The sequence below is a fragment of the Myiozetetes cayanensis genome, unplaced genomic scaffold (genome assembly GCF_022539395.1).
Source record: "Myiozetetes cayanensis isolate MyiCay16 unplaced genomic scaffold, myiCay2020 scf19, whole genome shotgun sequence".
NCBI classification, from domain to species: Eukaryota; Metazoa; Chordata; class Aves; order Passeriformes; family Tyrannidae; genus Myiozetetes; species Myiozetetes cayanensis.
Genome location: NW_026087400.1, coordinates 8,922,614 through 8,936,679, shown reverse-complemented (window position 1 = coordinate 8,936,679; position 14,066 = coordinate 8,922,614). Strand labels below are relative to the sequence as shown.

Below are 14,066 nucleotides of genomic sequence, written 5' to 3'. Positions count from 1 at the left end.
GGGGCCTTCTGGTGACTCTGGTGGTTTGTGGCACCTTTCAGTGTGCAGAACCTTTCCCTGCAGGCACCACGTGGAGCCTCTGCCTGTCCCTGGGTGGGTGCTGCAGCCTCAGAGAGGACGAAGAAGAGCTGAAAGTATTAGTTTTCATGAGGGTTATTCTTACCTCTCCCCAAATGCTTTCCCACCCTCCTAGAGTGTGTTTTCTGAAACAAATATGTTCTGTTTATTTATTTAATGCGCTGCTAAATGACCTTCTGGAAAGCTATTCCTGCACAAGGCTTTAAAATGGATGGGCAGGGATAACTCAAGGGAGCCTGCTCCTCCCAATCAGGATGAATCATTTGAGTAGTTACTGTTTAGATTGATATAATTTTAGTTATAATTATGGGTAACGAGAAGGCATTTACAGCCTGTAATATTGTAATTCGTGGTGAGAGGAGTCCTAAATGAAATAAAATATATCCAGATTTGCTGGTTTCTCCCTATCTAGGTAAGGATGGTTCTTTAAGGAACAGATTTTCCACTGCTGCAAAAATCTAGCAAAAGTAGGTCAAAAATGACATCTAGAGATAACATGTTTGGTAACCACAAAGGGACTGTCTGTGTCTTCCTACGTGGCCTTTAAAGAGTCCTGCAATTTATTACTACAGGTACAGCTGCAGCATGACAAAGTTTTGATCCGCAGACTCCCATGGGCTGAGGGGGGTGGATCACAGATGAAAATTCTCATTTTTATTATACCATTACATAAATAGGAGATGGTGACATGATATTAGCAAAGACCTGGAAGTACAAAGAACATGTTATAAACACATCAGCCTGCTGTCATCTGCCTGGCTCTAGAGATCCACCACACCTTGGACCAGCCACTGAAGAGGCTGGTGTTTCTGGAGATCCCAAAACGCAAACAGTGACAGCGATCTCCAAACAAAGGACTTCAGATATTGGAAGGACCTCACAGCAGCCTTCCACTATCTGAAGGGGCCTACAAGGAAGCTGGAGTGGGACTCTTCATCAGGAGTGACAGGACAGGGGGGAATGGCTTCAAACTGAAAGAGTGGAAATTTAGGTTAGATGCATGGAAGAAACCCTTTACTGTGAGGGTGGTGACTGGCACAGGTTGCCCAGAGAAGCTGTGAATGCCCCATTCCTGCAAGTGCTTCAGGCCAGGTTGGATGGGGCTTGGAGCAACCTGGTGTAGTTCCAACCCAGGGCAGGGGGTTGGAATGAGATGATCTTTAAGGTGCCTCGCAGCTCAAACCACTCTGTGATTCCCTAACTCTGTGATTTGGAAACCGTCCCCTGAGCAGGCAGCTCGTGTCCTGAGATGAGCTCAGCTGGTCAGAGCATGGTGCTAAGAACACTGAGGTTGTGGGTCTGATCCCTGTTTGATCCACTTAAAAAAAGCCAAAGCTGGTCTCAGTGATCCTTGTGGGTCCCTTCCAACTCAGAGTATTCTGTGAAATACTTTGTCCAGCCCCAGGAAGCCACATCATTCCTTGGTGTGGCCGTGGAGAAAAGGGAAAATGAGACACCAGAGAGAGCAGAGAAAGCACAGGGTCTAGGATGTGCAAGAAGAGTTTTGGGATGTGTGAGAAGAGGTTTGGGATGTGTAAGGAGTGGTTTGGGATGTGTAAGGAGTGGTTTGGGATGTGTGAGGGTATGCTGAGTGTGGCTCTGTGAAGCAGGAGCTGTGCAGGGCCAGCCGAGCAGCCGGAGCCAGCCCAGGCCGGACACAGCCCATGAGCTGCTGGCGTGCCCTTGGCAGTTGTGTCGGGCTGCAAACATGTCTGAGTTCCTAGTTTCAGGGGTTTCACAGCTGTGTTTTTATGTCGAGGTTTGAATGAGGAGAGGGAAGCTGTGCCACAGACAAGGAGTGGGAATGCTGTTGTTAGAAGGAATCCTAAGTCCTGACATATCCGCATTCAAACAGATACGACCTTACAGCTGTTGATGGCTTGATAATTAGTGTTAAATAAAAGCAAAGCTTCAGTATCTGCAACTGATATTTCACATATGCTGTACAACACCTCAGTACAATGAGCACCTCCAACTCCATTTTCATGACAATTTAAATGATGGAGTTTTCTTTATGGTACAGGTTGAACTGAACTGTACCTGAACAAAGTCTGCTGCTGCCCGGGAAGAAGCAGACTTTGCCCATCAAGTGCTGTTTGAACATCCAAGTGGCTGTGCCCTGACTGTGGGTGACAAGCTCTCCACATACTCCCCGAATCTCTTACAGACTTGATAATGAAATACATAAACTATGACCCCTATTGATCAGGGCTCACACTAATTAATTTTCCAAAGTCCTGTCCCAGCCTGCAGAGGTATCAATAAAATTAAAAAAAAAAAAAAGAAAAAGAAAAAGAAAACCACAAGGATGGAGACTTCAGTTGGCCAAAAGACCTTAGGGGTGAAGTACTTATCCCATGGAAATCAATGCCAAGTCTCAATTGATTTTACTTGTGCATAGATGTTACCATTAGTCAAGTACATGGACACTGAGCCTTAAAAGTTTATTTCTTGCCAGAAGAGTTTCTTGTGGATCTCCTCCCTGACTGATGTGCCTCTGAACAGCTCTGCCCTGGGCTAACAGTGTCCTTAGTGCTGCTCTGTGCACGCTCCCCTTGTGACATGGGAGTGACCAGGAATATTGCTGTGCTGAATTTACAGCTGGTGTAATCCAAAACCTCAGGGTCTTCCTCACAATGAAACAAGAAGAAAAGGAGGCAGGAGTTTGGCTTTTCATTCTTCCAATCTAAGCCCCTGATAAATACTTCCCTCTGGCAGGGAACCAGTGCTCTGCAGTAACTTCAGGACTCCTTCCCACATTTAGCACTTTACCCGCTGCTTAATTGTCCTGATCGATGTTCTGGGGGCAGAGTTGAGCTAATTGAGAGCCATCATTGCTGCACTGAGCTGTGTCACCACTGCCCCTCCTGTTGGCCCATGTGGGACCAGCCCACGGTGTTGGTATCCCACATCCATGAGGGAGGCAGATGCTTCAGGGCTTGGTGTGACCCAAGGCAGGACTAAGGTGGCATCTCACAGGTAGTTTTCCACCCTAGTGAGGGCTGCAAACATCTGCTTGCAAAGGTGAAGCCAAATTCCTGTGCCACCCGCGGGGGCTGCACTTGGACCGTTTGCAGTGGTGATTCCTCAGCGAGAACTTGGCCACAGCAGCTCGTGGTGTTGCTCTGTTCCAGCTCCAGACCTTACAATAGCAAGGCCTCTGGATTTCTTTCTAGTCTCAACAAGGTGTAAACTGGCACAGCTTTGCCCTTCTGCAGTGAAAAATAATGGCTTTGCAAGGTGTGAACAGCTCCAGAGCCTTACCCCTGAAACCTAAAGACAACATTCTGAAGTGTCAACATAGGTTGCTTTAAATACATTTTAAGTGGGAATAATGATTTAAGGCATTCACCACAATTTCAAACTGGCTTCCATGCATCCCCAGTTGCCAAAAGTCTCTACATTCAGCTGCCAAAACCTCTTCTTCCCTTCCAACAGTTTCTCCACAGCAGGTTTGGGTTGCCAGTGCAAAACTCAGCATCGCTGTGAAAACTGAAAAGGTGAAGATATTGTAAAACAGACCAAATTATAAACTAAATAGCATGAAGTCAATGGACTTTTTTGTTTTCATATGGAATTTTCTTGAGAGGCTGAGTTTATTTTACTTTAAATAAAGCTACTACCGAATTTCCAGTTGATTTAGCCAGAACACAGGGAACACACCGCAGGGTTTGAGTTGTGTTTGCTGAACTATCCATGGCCTTGAACAGATAATGTATTTTTCAGTAAGATATTTCTCTTTGCTCACTGCTGGTCTTTTTTTTTCCTCTGTTCTCTCTCTGCTTTGACTTTCACTCTACTTACTGCCTGCCCCATTTCTCACCCTATTTTTCCAGTTGTTTTTTCCTCCTGCTTTTCTCAGTGTCTTTCTCCCAGGTTACAAGCAAAACAGAACTCAACTTTGGGCTGAACTTTTAAACCCACATCTTGAAATTAAATAAAACAAGCCCCCTCTGTCTCTGTGTAGCAGTAACTTCACAACTTGAGTCACTTAGCACTTTTAGCAGCTGCAGAATGGAAAAAGGTCCTTTGGAAGAACAGTGGCTTTTAATGCTGGGGAAGTGCCACAACAACAGAAATAACACAGTAACTAAACACCATGTGGGTACTGAAGATGTCCAAAGCACCATGAGGATTTTAGAGTATGTTCTTGGCTGGCTGTAGAAAGGAGTTCATTGTTCTGGTTTCAGCAACACGAGGGGAAAGCAGAGATGCAAAGTGCTTGGTGCACCAGGCAGAGCCACAGCACCAGCTGGAGTTTGCCAACAAATCCCTGTGCAGTTGCAGACACAACGAGCTGGGATTTTGTTCCCACCTCTGTGTCCTTGCCTTCTGCGAGCCTGTGGGTGGACAACGTAAAGCAAAGCTGACTCATTTCCAGGAATTTCTGTGGCTGAGGGTACATAGTCAGTACAACGTGGTGACAGTGGCTGTTGTTGTTGTGCTTGCAGGACGAATGCCTTAGTCCCAGCTCTCCAGCCCAGCCTCCCGCCCAGCCCTGCACGTCACTCCGGCCCTGACACTGAACTCACAGCAACCCGGACCCAGAAGACTGCCAAAAAAACTCCTGCTATTCTTCTTCATCCTCACTAACAATTTGGTAATGAAGTATTGATTTCCACTCCCCTGCTTATGGACAATATTAGATTTTCATTGATAAACTGCACTGGGGCTGTCTGGTCTCCACTGTCCCTTTTTGCTGTCACTGAAACAAAGTGCCACTGAAGTAAGATAATGACTGAGAACATTGATGTACTTATTTCGTCAATTTGTAACACTTGACAGGAAAAAAAAAAAATCTTCATAGTTTAATTTCCAAGTGTGCTACACAAGATGCAGTCACTTTGGAAGCTTTACTTTTCATGGTAATGTCCATTTCCTATTTATAACCCCTTTGGGATAGTTTGTCTAAAGGAAATGTTTCTATTCTGTGCAGCTATTACTGTTGCACCTGGGTTGCCCAATCCAGTCATTGCACTAGGGATCAATACATCACAGTAAGTACAAGAATTATTAAGTTAAAACAGATTCTGAGCCAAAAAACCTCTGAACAATGTTAATCTTCTGTGCAAGTTGTTCAAATAGTTATGCTTAACCATGTTGCTGCCAAAGATTTGTTTGAAATGGATTATTTTCAGTTTGTTTTATTCCTCAGATATATATATATATTTAAATCTCCATTGTGGTTTATGACGAGACATATGGGATGGAGGGATTTTTAAACAAAAGCACTATTGTTAGATTATTGAACGTTATATAAATATAGCTATATCTATATATAAATATCACTAGATAAGTATCTATATATAGATATAAATGAAGAAAAGTAGAATTCCTTTCTCATTTAGGTGAGTGTAAATCTGAAACTCTCTGTTGCAGCCAGTGGAGTTATTTTGGATTTATGTCACCACGAATGGGATCAGAATCTGGTGTCCGTGTTCTGTGCTGTGCCTTCAAGTCCACCAGGACCTGGGGAGAAGGGGGCTACAAAGATGGCAATTCCGAATTTGTGCTTGGAACTTTTTTCATTAAAACTTTGAGGTCCCAATTTTAATTTGTGGAATATTCACGTTAATAATGAGATCTAATTAAGACATCCATTAAAAGCCCGTTAAAGTTAATTTAACGTAAAAATTCCAATAGAACTGTATTAGATTTTCTCCATTAAATTAACGTTATGGATTTTTAACGGATGTCTTAATTATACATTATTATTAACGGGAATACTGTATTACACAGATTAAAATCGGGTCCCGAGTCAACTCCCAGGCTCTTCCAGGATATGCCAATGACACAAGTCTCCTGTTTCCTAGTGCACTGCTTGGAAAACCAGGCACAGCCCTGTTTACTCTCGCTCAGCAAAAGCAACCTCCAGTAGACAAATCCATCTCTGCATTTAACGATGAACTTCCCCTATTCTCCAAGGAAAAATAAGTCTGGATCAAGTTGTAAATCGTTATTCCGTGGTCAATGAAATATTCAAAGTATGCGAGGCACAAGTGGAGAAGAGGCTCTTTCTCAAATGAGAGGGGGCTTTGGGGTGTCTTTTACTGTTGTTTTGTTTTCGATGTTCAAGGACATAATTGAAGTGCAGCATTCACAAAATCAGGCTGAATGTGTTCATCCCCCGTGGCTTGTGCAGAAGGGCCTGTTTTGGCACTGCTTGGGAAATTTTGACATGATCCCTAAACTCAACATGGAGGAGAAAAAAAGGCCTTTCTTATTTACCTCCTAGGGAAAGTGTTGCCCTTATGCCACATATAATAGCAAATTGCTTTTTTTATGGCATGCATAACCTAGATGGGAAAAAATATGGCGCTTGAGGGAAGGAGGGAAAAAGTAAATGAAGTTCCAGGAATGTCATTCTGAAGTAATGAGGCATGGACAGAAAATATACCCCTCACATCATCGGATTGAGATGGCAGTCGAAATAGCTTCATTGAAGTGTCAGCACTCATCCATCAATCAATCATCCACAAGGAAAAATAGCGACAGTACAACGGGGCGGCTTTTATGGGATTTACTCATGGGCATAGGGAATAGCAGCTCAAATGTAGTTCTGACATGAAAAGCAAGGTGCTGATATTATTTTTTATGATGGGAGGATCATAAAGTGAATTGAGAACAGTGAGGTCTGTCTTTGCTTAACCTATTCAACTGGAAATGAACGGAGCTCAACTGGAAACGAGCAGAGCCTTCAGATGGGTTAAGATTGAAGCCTGTACCGTGCTGAGCACCGGCCATTGACAACAAAATTCTATTAAAGCAAAATCAATGCATTAGCATTGAGCTCCTCAGAAGCTGTTAAATTGCACAGCCCAGGTCAGAGTTATTTGCTGAAGTTGCCCAAGGTGGGGCCTGTGGTGTGGACCCAAAGGCCGTGAGTGCCGCAGTAAATCACCACTTGGGACAAACCACGTGTGTGTCTCCAGGCCTGCTCCTTTCCCTGAGCTTTCGGGTGCACAGAAAAAATATTTGGCTTGTTGCAGCACCCAGTGGGTGAAGTTCCTGATGCTGTGCCCTGGTGCTGGTGTTTTGCTGCCTGCTCCGTGCAGTGGGGTTTGTCCCCTGTGGCCGTGGCTGAGCCACACGGATGCCAACACGCGCAGGTGCCAGGAGCCTCTTCTCAAAAAAGGAGGCCCCGAGAGCCCACAGCAACCAGGGCTGGGGCTCTTGAGGTCACCAGCTGCTCAATTTTGGCAGAACAGAGGCTTTGCTGGTGCCCCATAGCCAGTGAGCAGCAAAAACCCCACAGCCCTGCCTTGCCAGCACCTGGGACCCCAGAGCTGCAAACCTCTGGGGAGATTTTGGGAGGGCCAGTTCCCCTGAGGGAGGTCAGGCCATCCCAGCAGCAGGTTCTGCTCAGGAGCATTTGCTCTGGCACAGGCAAGTGTGGGAACAGCTACTTCATTTAAAAACGTGGCCACAAACCTTCATTACACAGAGCTAAGCCTCGCTCGTTCTGCCGGCACTGCTGTCCTCTGGGAACGTTTTAGGTACACATTTGAATTAACTGGTTTTTTATTTTATTTTTTTTTACAATATGATATAAAAAAAGAAAATGTACATCTCTCTCTTTCTCTGTGTGGAACTGGATGAGTTGATAGTTTATCTGTCATATAAATCAGGTAACACAGAAAATCATTGCATCTTTTCTCTGTCGCAGCTACTCAATATCTATCGCTCTGACTTTTATTCTTATTGGAGATCATCAAAACATTAATTAAAAGCCTGGTGATCAAACAGCCGAATATTTATGATTCACGTCCTTGCTTATTAACAAGTGGCATATTGATACACCACATATCCAAGCTGTTTGTGCTCCTGCACTGCAATAAAGCAGTGAGAATTGTTACCCTGCTTTGAGAGATTTATTCAGAAACCACAGCTCCCTTCCCACCACCACCCATGTCAAAATAAGCCATATCACCTTTAAAAAATTGTTCTATTTTAAAAGAGGGAGATGCAATTAGCATCCCTTTGGAGCCTAATGTATAAGAATTTCAGTGGATCAGTCTCAGGTGTTTTTTCCAGGCTCTTATTATTTAAGCTGAGAGGGAGAAGGACACTTAACTTTAAAAATGGCTGTCATTAGTACAATAATAATTGTTGGGTTAAAAAAAAAAATCTTTGAGCATCTGCTAACAAACCTGCCCAGTAATTACTTGTCAATGCAAGTTGTCATGGGGTTTATTACCTAGTTGTAAAAGTATTTACAAGACTGACCTCCCTTGCTTTTTTTAGAGATCAAGGAGGATATAAAAAGTCATTTTTAAAATCAATAATTATATATTAGCAGGATAGGCGTTGAAGCCTTCCAAGCCAGTTTTCCAGGCTATCAAATCATCTCTTACTCATTATCATGGCAAGGATTGTTTCCCTAACTTTTGGTCTTTTTTTCTTTCCTTAACCATGTTTTGATAAACTGCCATATTTGTTGATTGATTTATCCCCACAGTTTAGTTTCTAAAACAGAAAGGGGATGTTCCCACTGGGAACATCCATGGAAAGATCCATGGAAAACAAGCTGCCCTGAGTGAGCAGGAAATAGAGAAGTAAGGGAGTTTTGGCCTGGGGCAGCTCTGATGGGAGTTCTCTGGGGGGACACTGGTTCTGTGCTGGTTCCTGATCCAGCACGTGCCAGCACAGCAGCTCAGGGCAGCCCATGGTTTGGCTGTGCTGTGGATATTATTTTGGGCTCAAACCTATTTAAATAACCAAGGGAATGAAGATGATTTTTGGCAGAGATTGAAGAACTGACTCTGCTCAGCCCCCAAGGCCAGGCTGTGCTGAGGCCGCGTCCCCTCTCCCTGTGCCATCATAACTCCCAGGCTGGAGCAGAGGTGGATCTCCATCACACAGCCCTTTTGTCTTCCCCAACAGATATACGATGCAATTTATATTTAAAATTCTCTCTATAAAGACAGTATTGATCACAGATTCCAGATCAATATGTTGCAATTACAGCAGGCTTTAAAGGCCATCTGTCCCCAAGCAAGAGCACCGATCCAGCCACCTCCATGCATTGGGAACAAAGTGCTACTGGTTTGTGCCCATCTTCTCACAGCCTGACACATTATTTGTGCTCCTAGGAAGTCGTGTGGGGAGCTATAGAGCTGTAATTCCTGGGTACTGACCTCCCAAGAGGGGCCCTCAGACCAGCTTCTCTCTGGGTGTCTGACAGCAGGGTCTGACACTGTGGTTTTGCTCCCCTGGGTTTCCTGCTGCCACTCACAATTTATCCCAACTTTCCTTGTTGCCAAAGCTCTGTCCTCAGTTGGGAATGGTGAGCAAGAGGGTCTTGAATTTCACTAGAACTAAGAACTTTTCCATAATGGTGCTGAAGAGTTTGAGTTGGACACTGGTGGGTGCAAACTGAGCCTTTTTTATACCATAGAATCATTTAGGTTTGAAAAGACCCCCACAGTCATGGAGCCCAACCTCTGACCATTGTGTTATGTGACAGATTGCACCACAGCAATCTGTAATAGTTTTAGACTTGTAATAAGTGAATAAATGACATGCATCTAAAGGCAGACTTCAATTCACATTTCATCAAACCGAGGTCCTAATTTGTCTGCACCTGAAGCCAAGATCTGTCTGTTGAAGGCCCTGGGTGAGCCACAAGGTTGTTATTCCGGAAAGAAATGCTCTCCTGGATTTTCCTCTTTTCTTCATTATTTCCTATAGTGGTTGGCTTCACACAAGCACACAGAATTTAGAATTTTTATTCTCCAATTCTGTTCTGAGGGTAAGTGAAAGAATAAAACATTGAGAACAGAAGCTGACTTACCTTTGCATCCCACACGTGCTGTGCCACGTCCTGCCAGCACCTCCCTGATCGTCCCTGCAACCTCCTCCCTCTGATTTGGTTTCAGTCCAATGTCTAAAAAACAGAAGCCAGATTCTGGATGGGTTTATTCCAGTGTAAATCCAGAGCCACTCCTTCAAATTCAGGAGATTTACCCTCTGTCTGCACAGCACCAAACACTGTCCTCGTGGTCCTAACCTTGCATTCCCAACGTGTTTAGGCAGTTTTGAAAACAACTTCAGCAAACAGCCTCTATCTCCAGGCAAATTAAACCTGCTGCACTTCAGAAGGTTCAGAGTTATGTCAGGGAGCAGATAGCAAAACTTTGGTGTTGATGTGACTATGCTGGTAAAAGTTCTGATGGAAAACCAGTTGTATCACTATAAAGCACTTTATACTGGTACAGCTCCTTCTGTTTTGCTGGACCACTTTTATCCCAGTGCAAGCACCTTTATCCCAATATCCTCCAGTTTACACTAGTGGTGTTTTTTTGTTTTGACTATGCTGGCAAAAAAAGTGAAGAGCAGATGAAGTTTAATACGACACTGTTGTTTCTTGCACCAAAGTGTCTGCACAATAATTTCATGGAGAGTATTTTTAAAAGTGAACTTGCTTTACCACTGGACTTAACTGCAGAGTAATAAACTTCCAGTTCATCATCCCTCTCAGCTCATGAAATGTCTCCAGGCCTTTGTAAAAAGCCCTGTTTGAGACAACAGATTAAATACTAATCCTGGCGGATCGTACATCCCCACTTCAGTTCACACCATCTCGCTGAGCAAACTTCTTTTTTTTTTTCCTTTTTTGATCTAAGTAAAGGCAACAAATTCTCTCATTATACTTCTTAGATGAGATAGCAGAGAGAGAAAGAAAAAAAAGAGCAGTATTTCAAGAAGAAAATGAAAATAACACCTTGGAAAAACGCAGCTCCGTTAAAGGCAGGGAATGCTGTCCCCATCCCCAGGGATTCACGGTGTGGAAACATCCACACAACTGTCTCCAGCGTGGAGGATTGATGTGGGCAATGTTTTCACTTTCACCTGGTCCATGTAACATTAAATCAATGCATATCTCTGTGTGGATATGCAGGTAGCTACAGATGTACCCCCTACATGCACCGTGGGTGTGCAGACACGGGCACACCTGGGTGTGTTTGTGCATCTCCTCCTGCCCCTGGCTGAGGGACCAGCCGGGCACTGCTGGCAGCAGGACCTGCGGGATGAGCAGGGCAGGATTTTGGCTTTACAACGCAGCAAAGGCTGGGATGTGCAATACAGGTTGCAAAAGCTGACAAGCTCAACAGTTCTTATCTGGCTCAGGGTACTTCTCCGTCCTGTCCCTGGTACAATACCCCCTTTTGTCTCGTGCTCAGGCACCACTCCTTAATCCTCTGGTGGATTTTTGTGGGTTTTGTTTTTTTTTACTCTGTATGTTTGATTTTGGGTTTTATTATCTGGAATCTGTCAGCAGGAATCACGAGAGATCCACCCCCATTTAAAGAAAAGAGCATAGTTGGCCATAACAGGAAATTGGATGGGTTTGCTCTGCCCCTGCCCACGTTTGTTACTGGCAGCATTTTCAGGTCCCATCTGTGACCTGTGGTGTTAGGGCTGGAATTTAATTTCAAAAACGGTGAGAAAAGTAAAGAATCAAAAACTCATTTCTGTTTAAAAAAAAAAAAAAAAAAAAAAAAAGAAAAAAAATATGTATATACTCCAAATGGCAAAAAGGAAAGATGAACCACATTTTTTATACGAACAAACCAACGGGACTCCCTTGGAGAGGACTCACAGTGACTTTCTCTGTAGAATGTCTCAGTGCTCTGCACTGATTTTGTAACCAGTGCATGCTGTATAGAACATATTGCCTGTAACTTAGAGTGGAGGGGGGGCCAAGCTGCTCTTCCTCGGGCACTGCAGCTTGTTGGGATGAAAAGCTGCGCCTTTGATGCATTTTTATACTGTACATATTTGTATATATTAACTATATTGCCATGTTATGAACACAGATTTTGTTATATTTGCTTGTTTCGGTTTCCTAACAAAAAAAGAAGGGGAAAAAAATTGGTCCATAACGGGGGATATTATTTTCTTTTATTTTTTTTTTCCCCAATAGAAAATATGCTTGTAATTTTTGTTTGTTTGTTTTCTTGGTCATCATCTTTTAATGGCTCATAAAGGAATTAGAGACGAGTTTTTGGAGGAACTCTGAGAAGCAAGTCTGTGTTTGCATGAGACCTGCCCAGTTGCTGGCTAGAAAGGGGGGCGGGGGGGAAGAGGGGAAATCTAAGTCAAGTTTTGCTTTTAAAGCATGCTTAGTCCCATGGGAAACTCATACATGTACAATTATTCTCTTTGTATTTTATCTAATAGTGCCTGAATTATTTTTTTTTAATGTCTTCTTGGAGGAACAATTCATAATTGTCAAAATTTGAAACATTAGCTTAATTTTGTTTTCATGACCCCTCATTTCTTCTCCTTATTTATTTTGTTGCTGTTTATAATGGGCCCCAAGGCCATTTCTGACATTGCAGTGTTCTTCTTCCACATTAAGGATGTTTTTAAAATTACTAAGATTATTGAGCCAACAGGCTGTTTTAATCAAAACCATGTTTCACTTGGTTTGGGTGATTATGAATGGTCCTTCTCCAGGAAAAAGCCCTTTCTGCTGGGAGGACCATACCATCTAGTGGCCCCAGAGCTTCATCACACACACACACCTTCCCAATATTTACTGTCTTTCCAAAAGCCTGGCTGGCAATTTTGCTTCCAATTATTTGTTTATTATAACTAACTTAAACTAAACAAATTGATAATGGTAATGGCTTTTCCCCTCCCCCCCACCCATGGTTGATTGCTAAATAAATTCGTATAATTTATACTCCAGGAGATTATTGCTTTTATTGTTTTGGGTTCCCCCAAACCAATTATTAACAATCAGGACTATGTATCTCATTAAATTTAAATCAGGTCAAACCTATTTATCTAAGGCCTTTTCTGATTTACAGGAAGATGACTCTATTCCAGAGCATTTAAGATGTATTTCTGTGTATGATTTTGCAGCATTGAAATCTATTAAGGGTGATTTTATTTTTTGTTCTGTATTTTCACCACGGTAAATACATTGTAAAAAAAAAAAAAATCCCTCAACTTTCTCACAGAAAACATTACTTTTTATGCCCAGGGATTTTTTTTTTTTTTAATAAAATCACTGCAGTTTTAGAACTGTAATTAAAGCCCTGAATAATAGATCACACATCTTTATCTGTTGTGTTTAAAAGGGAAAAAAAAAAAATAGCCCAAACTGTTCACATAATCCTGAATGCCTCATTTCCATAAAAAAGGTTTCTATACATATATTATTTACATTTTTAAACATGGTAATTCTTTCCTTTGTGGCATAAAATGTCTCTTTTCCACTGCAGCTACTGGAAAGCAACTGCTCACATCTGAAATGTTATCGTAATTTGCATCAGGAAACCCAACTGCAGACATTAAGGACTTGGGTGTGTTCAATTATGATTTTGCTGGAGGCTGTCCCTCATTTTAATGCTGCACTCATTGAACTACCTTTCTGAAATCTAGCTGATATGGCTCACCATAGACATGCTTCACAACATCATTAGCTTTGCAAATGGCTTCATTTCAGTCAATGCAGGCTTCAGTTTTGGCCAATTGTAAAATGGAAATTTGAAAAGGGAAAGAGAAAAAAAAAAAAAAGAAAAAAAAAACAGATGCACTTAAAACATGAAAAGAATTATTTATATGATAAAAATATATTTAGATTTTCAAAGCACAAGACTGAACAGAAGTGCTCTTTTTATGCTTTCTGAAGATGTTACTGTTAAAAGTCTTTCTACATCAGGCTTAATAAATCTGTAATGACATTTGATGGATTGATTTTTGTGTGGGTTTTTCTTTTCTTTCTTTCTTTTTTTTTTTCCCTTCTTTCTCTGCGGAGAAAGAAAAAGACTGACCTGGAGGGGCTGTGGGAGTGAAAAAAAAAAAAACGAAACAAAACTACAGGAATGTGCCTGTTTCGGTAAAACTCACGAACAATTTCTAGCAGTCTCCTCTCTTCCTGATATAATAATCACTTGAAGTGAGGAAAAGAGGGGAAAATCCCCAACGACACCGCCCTGCACTGGTGGTGCAGAGTTTTTCCTTCCCCTCCTGTG

At 42.5% G+C, this 14,066-nt stretch overlaps 1 protein-coding gene across 2 annotated transcripts in view; it reads left to right on the top strand.

Annotated features, from left to right (window-relative positions):
• Positions 1 to 13,837, top strand: part of TSHZ2 (teashirt zinc finger homeobox 2) — a 220,884-nt gene extending 207,047 nt beyond the window's left edge. Inside the window, exon 3 of one of the 2 annotated variants that reach the window (XM_050314012.1) lies at positions 4,530 to 13,837. In XM_050314012.1, coding sequence (XP_050169969.1) covers positions 4,530 to 4,531 — 2 coding nt within the window. In that variant the 3' untranslated portion in view covers positions 4,532 to 13,837. The remainder of the gene's footprint in view (positions 1 to 4,529) is intronic. The other variant, XM_050314010.1, reaches the window with a different exon arrangement.
• Positions 13,838 to 14,066: the final 229 nt, after the last annotated feature.